General features: G+C 45.4%; 2 protein-coding genes across 2 annotated transcripts in view; one reads left to right on the forward strand and one right to left on the reverse strand.

The window, feature by feature from the left end:
• Positions 1–12,133, reverse strand: part of LOC123383806 — a 29,264-nt gene extending 17,131 nt beyond the window's left edge. The window contains exon 1 of the mRNA XM_045052066.1: positions 11,413–12,133. Within this exon, the coding sequence (XP_044908001.1) occupies positions 11,413–11,915 (503 nt within the window). The 5' untranslated portion in view covers positions 11,916–12,133. The remainder of the gene's footprint in view (positions 1–11,412) is intronic.
• LOC101081454 (solute carrier family 41 member 3) overlaps positions 1–12,528 on the forward strand; it is an 837,990-nt gene that overhangs the window by 381,218 nt on the left and 444,244 nt on the right. The gene's annotated exons all lie outside the window — the stretch shown is intronic.

A 12,528-nucleotide genomic window follows, 5' to 3' on the forward strand; every position in this document is an offset into this window, starting at 1 on the left:
AAAGAAAATTTGGGAAATTCACAAATTTGTGTAAACAACACACCCAAATAACTAAAGGGTCAAAGAAGAAATCACGAGGGAATCATAAAATTTTGGGGACGAATTAAAATGAAAATATAGCATACCAAAATTTATGGGATGCTGGGAATACAGTGCTTAAACTTTCTATATGAAAAAGCAAAAAATAAAAGAGAGAAGCTTATATTAATAAATTGATCTTTCACCTTAAGAAAAATGAGAAAGAAGACTAAACTAACACAAAAAAAGTAGAGGCTGGGAAGCAATAAAGATTAGAGTGGTAATAAATGGAATAGAGAATAGAAAAAACCATAGAGAAAATCAACAAAACCAACAGTTGGGTCTCTGGAAAGATTGACAAAATACACAAACCTTTAGCTAAAACTGACCAAGAAAGAGCGAGGATGTAAATATTTAAGAGGGAACACTACTTCTGAACTTACAAATATAAAAAGAATTGTTTCTGTAGTGTAGTGGTTATCACATTCACCTAATATAAAAACAACAATGAGGGAATACTATGAACAATTGTATGCCAAGACGTTAGAAAACCTAGATGAGATGGATAAATTCCTAAAAACACACTAACAAACTAATTAAGAAGAAATAAAAAAATTAAGAGACCTGTAACAATTACAAGATTGAATTAGCAATACAAAAAATTCCCCCACAAAGTCCAAGACCAGATGGCTTCACTGATGAAATTTACCAAGCATTTAAAAAAGAATTAACACCATCCTTCACACACTCCCAAAGAAACTGATGAAGTGGGAACATTTGCCTGATACCAAAATCAGACAGAGCCAACCTAAGAAAACTACAGACCAGTATAAGAGCCTTATAAATATACACACAAAACTCCTCAACAAAATACTAACAAAGTGATTTATGTGGCATATAAAAAGTCTTATACAACATGACCAAGTGGGATTTATCTCAGGAATGCAAAGTCGGTTCAATTTGTGAAAATCAATGTATTACACCATATTAATTGAATGGAGAAAGAAAAAAAAAACATGATTCACTTAATAGATCAGAAGAGCATTCAGCAATATCCAACACTTTCATAAACACTAAAAAAAATCACTAGGAATTTAAGGGAATTATTTCAATCTGATAAAGTTTATGAGAAACCCTCGGTTAACAAACTTAATGGTGAAAGATTGAAAGCATCCCCCTTAACATGAGGCACAAGACAAGGATACCTGTTTTTGCCACTCCTGTCTTATGACATTGTACTTGAAGTCGTATCCAGCACAATCAGGCAAGAAATGAAATAAAAAGCATCCAAATTGGAATGGAAGAAGTAAAACTAACTCTGTTTACAGATGACATGATCTTGTACATAGAACATTCTGAAGAATACACACACACACATACAACTTCAGCAAGGCTGTAGGATACAAGATCAATTTTTTAAAAGTCAGTTTTATTTCTATACACTAGCAATGAACAATCTAATAAACTAAGAAAACTGCATCTGCAATAGCATCAAAAAGAATAAAATACTTAAAGGATAAAGGTAACCAAAAAAAAGTATAAAAACTTTTACCCTGAAAACTATAAAGCACGATTGAAAGGAATTTTGAGAAACCTAATAAAATGAAAAGATATCTTGTGCTCATGGACTGAAAGACTTATATTGTTAAGATGGTGATATTTCTCAAACTGATCTACAAATCCAATGCGTTCCTACAAAATTATATTCATCTTTTTCACAAAAATGACAAGCTAATCCTAAAATCCATACGGAAATGCAAGAGAGCCAGAATTTTAAACAATCTTGAAAAAAAGAATATACTTCCTGATTTCAAAACTTACTATAAAGCTACAATAATCAAGACAGTATAGTACTGGTATTAAAATCAAAATATAGATGAGGCGCCTGGGTGGCTCAGTCGGTTAAGCGGCCGACTTCGGCTCAGGTCATGATCTCACGGTCCGTGAGTTCGAGCCCCGCGTCAGGCTCTGTGCTGACCGCTCAGAGCCTGGAGCCTGTTTCAGATTCTGTGTCTCCCTCTCTCTCTGACCCTCCCCCGTTCATGCTCTGTCTCTCTCTGTCTCAAAAATAAATAAACGTTAAAAAAAAAATCAAAATATAGATAAATGAAATAGAGTTGAGAATCCACAAATAAACCCATGCACCTGTGTTCAATTGATTTTCAGCCAGGATGCCAAGGCTATTTAATGGGAAGAGAAGAGCCTCTTCAAAAATGGTGCCAAAATAACTGGATATCCACATGCAAAATCATGTGTTTAGACTCCTACCTCAAACCATATACAAAAACTAACACAAAATGGCCCAAAGCCCTAAACCTAACAGCTAAAACTATAAAACATTTAAAAGAAAACGTAGGTATAAGTTTTAGTGACTTTGGATTAGGTAATGGTTTCTTAGACACGATATCTAAAGTAAAAGCAACCAAAGAAAAATTAAATAAATTGGACTTCATCAAAATTTAAGTTTTGTGGGACACTATCAATAAAGTAAAAAGACAATCCACATAAAGAGAGAGAATATTTGCCATGTAATCTGATAAGCATCTAGTATCCCAAATTTATAAAGAATACTTACAACTCAACAATAAATCCAATTTAAAAACTGGCAAAGGAGTAGAATGGCCAATAAGCACATTAAAAGATGCTCAACATCAGTTGTTAGGAAAATACAAGTCAAAAAGACACCACTTAGCATAATGTTTTCCAGGTTCACTGATGTTGTTACATCAATGAGTACTTCGCTCCTTTTTATGGCCAAATAATATTCCACTGTATGGATAGAACACATTTGGTTTATCCATTCACCATGTCATGAACTTTTTTTACTTTTTGGCTATTACATGAACATAGAACATATGCAGGTTTTGTGTGAACGTGTGTCTTCTGTTCTCCTGAATTATACATTTTGAAGGGGCAAATTTGATGGTATGTGATTTACAAATAAATAAAAAAATTCATGAATTATTTATGGAATAGGTAAAGAAACAGAACACTAGCAGCTTCCCAAACTCTCTGAGCCCCTAACAATAACCTTTATTCCTTATCACAGGGGCGACTGTCCAAACTCTGGAGAGAATCACTCCTCAGTTTCTGTATCATCCTTATTTAGTGTTACCAACTAAGAATACAGCCCTAAATAACAGTGTTGTGCTTACATTGCAATTTAGATCAATAGTCACATTCCACTTATTCTTCAGGTGTGGTGTCTTTTACCTGACATGAAGATTCTTGCATTCAGCTATGCTGTAGAACCACAATCCATCTATTCTACTCTTGAAGAACCATCCCTTTCCAAACAAAACAAAACAAAACAAAACAAAACAAACCGATTGCTTTTTAACACAAAAGTAATGTGTTAATAAGAAATATAATTTAGACAACATAAAGATGTAAATAAGGATGTTTAAATCACTGACAATTTTACTGCCCCCAAATAACTAATGCTAAATCTAGTGTATATCCTTCCAATGTGTACACACACACACACACACACACACACGTGCTATTTTTTTTAATCAATGTCCTAGATACTGGGTTGTTTTATTTAATAAAATGTATACATCTGTCCACCCCTATTTTTAGCACGGATATAATTTTTATGTAATTTCTCATGTCATCCTTGATAGTTCACCCAGTGGTTGGTAAAACCTTTTTTGCCAGAGGATTTATAGACTGAGGAAGAATAGAGGAAAGAACACAGCAGGGACAAGTCGCTACATGTTTTAACTCCTAGCCAGCCCAAGGCCACCAGCCCCAGACCCCCATTGGCAAGGGACCAGGGGCCCTGCACTGAGTACAGCAATTTTATTAAGTCAACAGAGATGCTGGGCCTGTGAGGACAGCCTGAGCTGTGAGCAATGAGTAAGGAGGACACAGGAGAAGCCTCACATCTTTGGGGACACGACTGAAGGTAGAACAGTCCACACACACAAGGCTACAGAACCTGGGTGAAGGCAGGCTTTGCTCAGCTTAAAAAAGCAATAAACTACAAAAAAAAAAGAAGATGGAAATTACATATTACACCATGAGTTCCCCCCTCCTAAAGGCTTTACAGCAGCCCAGCAGCAAAACAGGAAATGTCTGCTCTTCTTGCTACAGAGGTACCACCCTGGCTCCTGCCCTGGTCCTTCCCCTACAGAAGTCACCCTTACCTCGTTGGTCCAGGCCCAGGTCATTCATTCGGACTGAGGCCCACACTCCATCTTCCCAGTGGCTTTCTTGCCCTAGACCCTCTGAGCCTGAACCTTGAGGTGAACCAACCATTCTTTTTAAATTCACCACAAGCTGTGCAGCAACAGTGGTAAACTGAGTCAGGCACACATAGGAGGCCTGGCCACAGTGGGGAGGCAGGTAATGGTGCTGGGGGGGGGGGAGGGGAAGAGTCCCAGTCCTACCACCACTGGGAGCTGATGTGGGAAACAAAGGCGGAAGGAAATGGCATATAGAACTAAATTTCCTAATAACCTGCAGCCCACTGACAATTACTTGAGGCTGGCAGAATAAAACGTTTCTCCAGGAACTCTTTGGAGCTAATGCTTTGCTACAGGGAAAAACCAGCTTAGCTCGACAATGGCTAGGCCTCTGGTATCCTATGAGTCTTCTTTGGCATATGAAAATCTCACTGGAAACTTCCCCTGGACTTTACCTCCCCCAGTCTCTCCTAATGGTCCCAGGCAGCTCTTCCTACCCATGGGTCCTGTCCTCGTGCTTCAATAAAATCACCTTTTTGCACCAAAGACATCTTCAAGAATTCTTTCTTGGCCGTTGGCTCTGGATCCCTTGAATCCCACTATCACCCCAAAACCTCATCCGGAGCCACATACAGAACAATCAATAGGGTCTCAGGTCCCCATTCTGCTATCCTATGTGGCTCCCTTCAAACCCAAGGGGAGAAAGGATGCTTAGTAGAATAGGGTTGGGGAGGGGGCAGTCCCTGGGTCCCTGCAGTGCCAGATACTTAATCTCTTTAAAAAAAAAAAAAATAGACACAGCTACCCAGGGACCCATGCAGCAGCCCTTCATATCCTTTATGCTCAAAAATCCTGAGAAGGGCTATCACTGCCTCTCCCCTGGGCCCTGGAGCCCACCTTGGCCTTCTCAAGAACTAGCACTAGCAAGGGTCTCCTTTCCTGCCTTTTCAGTTTCTCCGCACTCCCTCTGTGGGATCCTCCAACAATAGGACCTTGCACGAGAATCTGTCTCTCAAATAAGTTCCCTGGACCCTAAGCCATCCTCTAGCTTGTACCCTATTTCTCTCCTCCCTTTCAGGGCACAATGAAAGAGACATGTCCATACTGTCTCTATGTCCTTGCCTCTGTGCTCAACACCCATTTGGCTCCTTCCTGCACACGTGGCCCTTGCCAAGACCAGAGGTCACCTGCACAATGCCAAACAATCCCCGCAGACCTCAGTGTGCCCAACGTCTCAGCCAGATTCACTAGGGCATGAGAGACTCAAGGACTTGAGACTTGCCCACCGTGGCCTCCCCACATCCTTGTCCCCGCAGTGTGCCCCCCACCCCTCCTGCATGTGGCTTTAGCCCCTGCTCTTTTTTCATCCCTTCTCCTCCCTCCTGATAAAGTCCAGTCCAGCCTGCACAGAAGAGCTGCTGACCATCAAGAATGACGCCCTGCTCTCATTTCCGAAAATGGCCACACTGGTGCTGCCCCCTTCCTGCTACATCTACAGGAACTCTGACAAATACCTTCCCCCTAAAGCCCTTAAAACATTCTGCCCACCTCCCCCTTGTTAAAAGGCTCTTCTGGAGCCTTCCTGTGTTCAGCACTCTACAATAAAGGTTAGGTTAATGGTGCTGGGACTGATTTTGCTTCTCCTGGGCTCCTAGTGTGTGCATGTCAAGAAGCCTTTGATTGCTGAGGCATCCATTTCAAAGGCAGCTCCTAGCAAATCAATCCCAGAAGGTCACCCCAACCCATGAAGCTCCCCTTTTAGCAAGTCCTGGGTAATCTAGATCACTGACTGCTTGAGTGACTCTGCTGCTCCCTTCCCTTATCCAACTTCTTGCTCTCATGTTTTAAGCCATCCGATAATCAGTGAACCCATGAAACCCTAGTTATCCTGTCCCAATAAGTGCAGAGCTCCAGACCCACACACCCTCCCTCTCTCTCTACCTTAGACTGCACTGTGTGGCTGTGTGGCCCTCGGGCATGCCATGGACCTTCCAGGACCTGTGAGTAATAAATCTTGTTCTCCAAAGTTCCCTGATGACTGTGCTAAGGCACTTCCTGCAATAATATAACAAGAACCACAAAGGCTGATCCAACTTCAACAATGGCTCCAGGAGGGGAACCCGCAAGGGGATCACTACAAGTAGTATAGTACCAGCAGGCATTCCTGGCCTGTAGCATCACTGTGGAAAGGCTGATATGATGTCACACCATTCTTCTTCCAGCTTAGGGTTGCCAGATTTTGCAGGTAAAATGGGACATAGTTATGCTGAAAAGTGAGTCACTGTTTCTCTCAAATTCCGTGTTTTATCTGGCAGCCCTTCCCAGGTTTCCATGCATGCCTCATTTTGTCCTACTCCACGGGTGTCCTGTCTCTTTTCCTGGTGTGGCTTCTTCCTCTGATCTCTAACGCTGACACTCCAGACTCTCCTCACTTGTCTTCTGTCTACAGCCTGTGTGTGGACCTCCCCCAGTCCCATAGCCTGAAGTAACAATGATATGCTGCTACTACCTCCCAATCACGTCTCCCAGCTCAGCCCTCAGCCCAGGATCCAGACACGGAGAGCCAACTTCCCACTCAGCGGTCTGAGAGTCATTTCAGGCACCCTTGGTCTAACACAGAGCTTGCAGTTTCCCCATTCCACCTCTTAATCTCATCTTTCCCATGAAAGGCATCACAGCCACCCAGCCAGTCAACACAAGAGGCGCGGATATAAACAGAAAGGGCTTGGGGTACAGAAGGTATGGATATAATCCTCTGGACTTTATATGTAAGTCTATATTGTTCAGACTTCTTCCCAATGGATGTGCACTATTAAAAAAAAAAAGAAAAAAAAAACCTTTATTTTTTAGAGCAGTCTTAGGTTCGCAGAGAAATTGAGAGGACTGTACACAGAATTCCCATATACCCCTGCCCCCAACATCCCACACGAGACAGGAGCATGTTACAACTGATGAACCCACACTGGCACATCATGATCACCCCAAGTCCAGTTTACAGTAGGGGTCATTCCTGTGTTGTACAGTCGATGGGTTTGGACAAATGTAGAATGACATGCATCCATCATTATATCACACAGAGTAGTTATACTGCCCTAAAAATCCTCTGTGCTCCACCTATTCATCCCTCTCCTCCTTTGGTGCATGAATGATTTATCATCCATTCAACAAATGTTTTGTTCCTTCCTTTTATGCAAGGAGTTTTCTAGGCACCAAGAATGCAGTGGAAAGCAAGACAGATAAAGTCCTGCTCTCAGGAAATTTGTATTCTAGAGGCAGAGACAGAAATAAACAAGAGAACAAGTGAAAAAGATAAATTAAATACTGTGAATTGACAGGGACTATCCTGGGAAAGTGTAGGGTAGGGTGTGGATGGAGGATCAAAGACTCAAGAAGAGAGGGTGACATTTTAATGAACCCTAAGTATAAAAAAATTTCCACTGTGCAGGGGTGCCTGGCTGGCTCAGTCAGAAAAGCATGCAGCTCTTGATCTAGGAGTTGCAAGTTTGAGCCTCACACTGGGGGTAGCAATGACTAAAAAATACATAAATAAAACTTAAAAAAAAAAAGCCAACTGTGCAAAGATCTAGGGGAGGAGCCCTGCAAGCAGACAACAGCGAGTACAGAGGCACTGAGGTAGGGCAAATTTGGTGCTTCCAAGGAAGGAAAGGCAAAGAGGCCAACAAGTCTGGGGTATGTAGATACAAGAGGATGGCAGGAAAGGAGGACAAGGCAGCCAGTCATGTAGGGTCTTACAGGCAGAGCAAGGAGTACATGCTTCTTCCTCAGAGTGACTGTTTATGTTTTCAAAAGACAACTCTGTTGCTTCCCCCACTATAAAGGGATCAGGGCCCCTGAGTGATGCCAGATGACCCCCATGAAGCCAAAGATACACCCCAGCAATCCACAGAACATTGAGAAATGATAAATCACTGTCTGTTTAAGTCCCTAGGTTTGGCAGTACTTTGTTATGCATCAAAAGATAACTGACAATGTTCCAGCTCTGTGATTTCATTTACAGTTTAGCTGCCCTCCTCTGGGGGTGAGAGATGGTGCTGAGCTTAGGACTGCCAATGTGGGAGAAAAATCTTAGCTGCACATGACACTATGTACTTCAAAGATAGTTGGCTACAGAGCATCAAACCGCTGGAAGTCCATGTGAACTCTAACCTTAAAACAAGATGTATTTTCTGGCTCTGACACTTCTAAAAGTAGTCCAAAGCAACAACATGTTCCCCTAGCCTGGGGGCCATCTATCTCTGCACTCAGATTTTCATGTCTAATACTCAAAACAGGACTCTTGGAGGACAATGAATCCCATAACTTGGGGCAGGAGAAAAATTGAGACGGCTCTGGAACACTGTGGTGTTGCTAGAAAATAAGATGCTTTCAAAGGTGTCAGAGGAGGGACTAAAATGACAAAGGAACAAAATTGTAAACAGACTACCACTGTCAATCGGTGACAACTTCAGCATCTAATAATAATACAGTATAGTTACCACTTCACAAGTTGAGTCTGCAAAGGACCATGAGTTCATTATGATATCAAAACAGAAAAGTTGATACAAAATGTATAAAGCCAATAATGAACAAAATAAATCAGCAGACAAAATCATTCACTAATTAAAATCAACAAAGGATGAGATACAGCCTACCAGAGAATCCTTCCTTTGTTGACTTTAGTCAACTGCTTTTGACAACTTAATCACAACTGCTTCACTTCAGGAAGACTCACGCATGTAAGCAGGAAGGAGTGGAAAAGTCAAGAGCGCTGGAAAAAGCAGGAACCAGAGGAAGGGGAGGAGAAATCACCCATCACCACAGTCACAGGATAACCAGGGAGCTGGAAGGCTCACCAGCTGAAGGGCACAGATCAGACAAGATAACCAATTAAAAAGAGGCCCAATGGGGAGCCTGGGTAGCTCAGTATGCTAAGTGTCTGACTTCGGCTCAGGTCATGGTCTCACAGCCATGGGTTCAAGCCCCATGTCAGGCTCTGTGCTGAAGGCTCAGAGCCTGGAGCCTGCTTCACATTCTGTGTCTCCCTCCCTCTTTGCCCCTCCCCTGCTCATGCTCCATCTGTCTCTCTCTCTCAAAAATAAACATTAAAAAAAATAAAGAGGCCCAAAAGCGTTTACAAACACTAGACAATTAGAGAAGCATGAACCACAAAGCTTCGTTCTCTCCTCCCAAAATGAGTGAAACCCTCTGGATGACTCACTCATGGCGGTTGGATTCAGATAGAATACAAATGAGTTTCTAAATATGCCAAGAAACCAGGTAGGCACCAGGAGGCAAGTGCCAGCAGCTGAGCTAAACTGAAGGGTTCCCTGACTGCTAAGAAAGAGGCCTCCTCTCAAGGTGTAGGGCAGAGCTATGGGGACCACACAGAACAGTTCCAGAAGAAACTTGTGTGAGGGAAGCACACTGAAGAATGCCCTCTAAGCTCATCAAATGTGCACCAGAGGCCCAGTGTGGTCAGCACCCATCAGGCGTTCCCACCTACCCTGTGCCCCTTACAGTGTGGGGCCTCCGTGATCCCCCAGCAGGGACCTCACAACCCTGTGGATGGTAGTCAAGGGCACTCAGCTTCCTTGAGAACATGGGGGTGTGTCAGAAGGAGAATGTGTTCAGATGTCATTTGCATCGACAGAAATGAGTACAGATGAACACACCAGGTCCTGAAGGACAGGCCTGCTGGTGAAGGCGGCCTCTGTCGGGAGAGTGGGCTGTGGATGCAGGAAAACCCTGTCCTGTAGCCCCCAGAGAGGGGGAGACCTGGGGAGGTGGCACTGACTCCAGGGCAGAGGTTCCCACCCAGCCTTTCCCCCAGAGGACACAATATGGAGGCGGTGCCCCAGGACAGGCCCCCACAACAAAGAAGTACTAAGGTGTCAGACCCTGCCAAGGTGTCAGAGTGTGGAGTGAGAGCCCTGCACAGCCCGTGTGCTTGGAGCCCCTTCCTCGGGCGCAGGCCTTGAGAAGGGCTGGGCAGGGGGACCTGGGCCCACCTGGCTGCCAGTCACAGGAATCTGTAAGGTCATTGCTCTTGCAGATGCCTCCTGGGGAGTCTGTACCCATCAGACTGAGGAGGACACTGATGCGGAGCCTCCCCGTGAGTCAGGGAGAAGCTGGCCTTGAATCTAGGGCCTTTGGGCACCCTGGGGCCAACACACCAGGTCTGAGACCTGGTCACCGGGACCTCATACAAACTAGTGCTCACCCCAAGGCAAGAGACAAGGCCAGTCCTAACTCTTCACTGCACAGCCAAAATGCTGGAACCGATCGGCTCCACTCAGCTGCCCACTACCTGCTGTGAGGCCAAACTACCTCTGGTAGTTTTATAGGAGACCTGGTTCAGTGGGAGCACCCTGGAGTCTGCCCTGAGGGTCTGAATCCCAGCTCTTCCTCTTCCTAGATGCTGGTCCTTGGAAAAGTGAAATTTCTGTGCCTCATCTGTTAAATGGGGACAAGAGCACCAACTTCACAAGGCTGTGAAGATTAAATGTTAATAATGCACTTGCATCACAGGGCACCTGGCTGGTTCTCCCACTTTAAATCCCTCAAAGCTCTAATGTTTCAGACCAGTGCCTCTTAAAATATAGCTGCATCAGAATCAGCTGGAATACCCACCTGGGTAGTTTCTGATAAGTAGGTGGGGGACAGCAGGCCTAGTAAGCCAAGATACTGGATATGCAGGAGAGAGAGCCTCAGAAATACGTGAAGACTTGCCCAACCCTCAGTCTGGATTCCGCCCCCCCCCCCCCCCCCCCCCGCCCCGGGCATCAAACCCGCCTTGGACCCTGGGTTTGTCTCCCTCCATCCCAGGTCCGTCATCCAGGACCCTGCCCTGGGCCCTTACCTGGATACCTTCCCAGGCGCCCCCTCTGCCCAAGGCCCCTCTGGGACCACTTTCTCTTTCCCCTTCCCGTTTTCCCTTATTTTCGCCTTCTTGCAGGCCCCTGGCCTCCCACCGGACTCCCCCCGCTCTGGGTTCACGTCCTCTTCTGCGTTGCCCAGGCCCCGGACTTTCCAGGTGTGCCCCACCCCGTCCCGAGGTCCCCCTCCAAAGGCCCTGGGTTTACTTCCTCTACTGCTCATCCCCCACTCCGCGCCCCAACCCCAGCGCTTCCCCAGGGCCGGGCCTCCTCAGTGTGACATGTCCACCCACCCAGACCGCCCCCTTTGGACTCCATCGCCGCTTTACCCCAGACTTCCCGCACCCCTGCCCAGGCCCGCTTGGGGCGCAGCGCCATGTTTACCCGATCCCCTCCCGGGCAGCAGCGCGCAAGAGGCGAGCAGAAGGCGCGCGGGCCAAGGGGAGGGCTCAATGAGGGAGGAAACAGGGAACGCCGGATCTTCAGGCCACCATACCCAGCCACCGCAGAACATGGCGAAGGCGGGCCTAGGCGGGGCCTTGGGCAGAGCCGGCTCTGGAGGCAGGGCCCTGACGCCCAGGGCCCGAGGGAGGCGGGCCCCGGGTGCCCCCGCTGCAAGGTCGCGGTGTCTGACCCCCACTTCGCTGGAAAGCAGGGCCTCGCAGACTCCACCCCCGGGCCCAGGAGTTTGGACTTTGTGGTGGGGACAAGTGTAGCCAGAAGTCATTTCCAGGCTGGGTAAAACTGAACACTTCCTGAGAGTGCCAAGCTCCTCTCCTCCTTTGTTGCAGTCAATGCTCAATGCTGGCAACAGCCCTTGCGGGGAGGTCATATGCTGAGGCCTAGTTTACAAAGAAGGAAACCGAGTTTAGGGCTGTGAAACCACCCAGGAGGAATGGGGGCTTGAGGATCCCATCTGTAAAGGGTGTGTGAAGACCAGCCATTCTTAAGGAACAGCTGCTTCGCCTGCAGCCAGAGCTCCATCAGCTCTCCAGGATACCATTTTGTTCTTATGTTTAACTTCTTTATTATGAGAAATGTTTACTCACGCAAAAGTAGAACAATAAAATGGTCCCACACACTGATAGGCCAGCTTCTATCATGGTCTGCCTCTTGACCTTTTTTTTTTCCTGTCTATATCCCCCTACACACACCTTTTGTTTGTTTGTTTGTTTTGTTGTTCTCAGAGTAATTTTTAAAGCATTCCGGCAGACGTATTTCACCTTTAAATTCTTGAGTATGTTTCTCTAATCATTAAGGTTTGTTTTTTCAAACATCCCCAGAATACCAGTATCACACCCAACAAAGTTAGCAATACCCCGTCCAGTTCTATTTTCCCTAATTGACTCAAAACAGTCTTAATTGTTGGCCTCTTCTGACCAACATCTAAAGAAGGATGAGAGATTTTGGAGGCACACAGCCTCAGGCAAATTTCACCCTTATGG

This window comes from Felis catus, chromosome A2 (genome assembly GCF_018350175.1).
Source record: "Felis catus isolate Fca126 chromosome A2, F.catus_Fca126_mat1.0, whole genome shotgun sequence".
Classification (NCBI taxonomy): Eukaryota; Metazoa; Chordata; class Mammalia; order Carnivora; family Felidae; genus Felis; species Felis catus.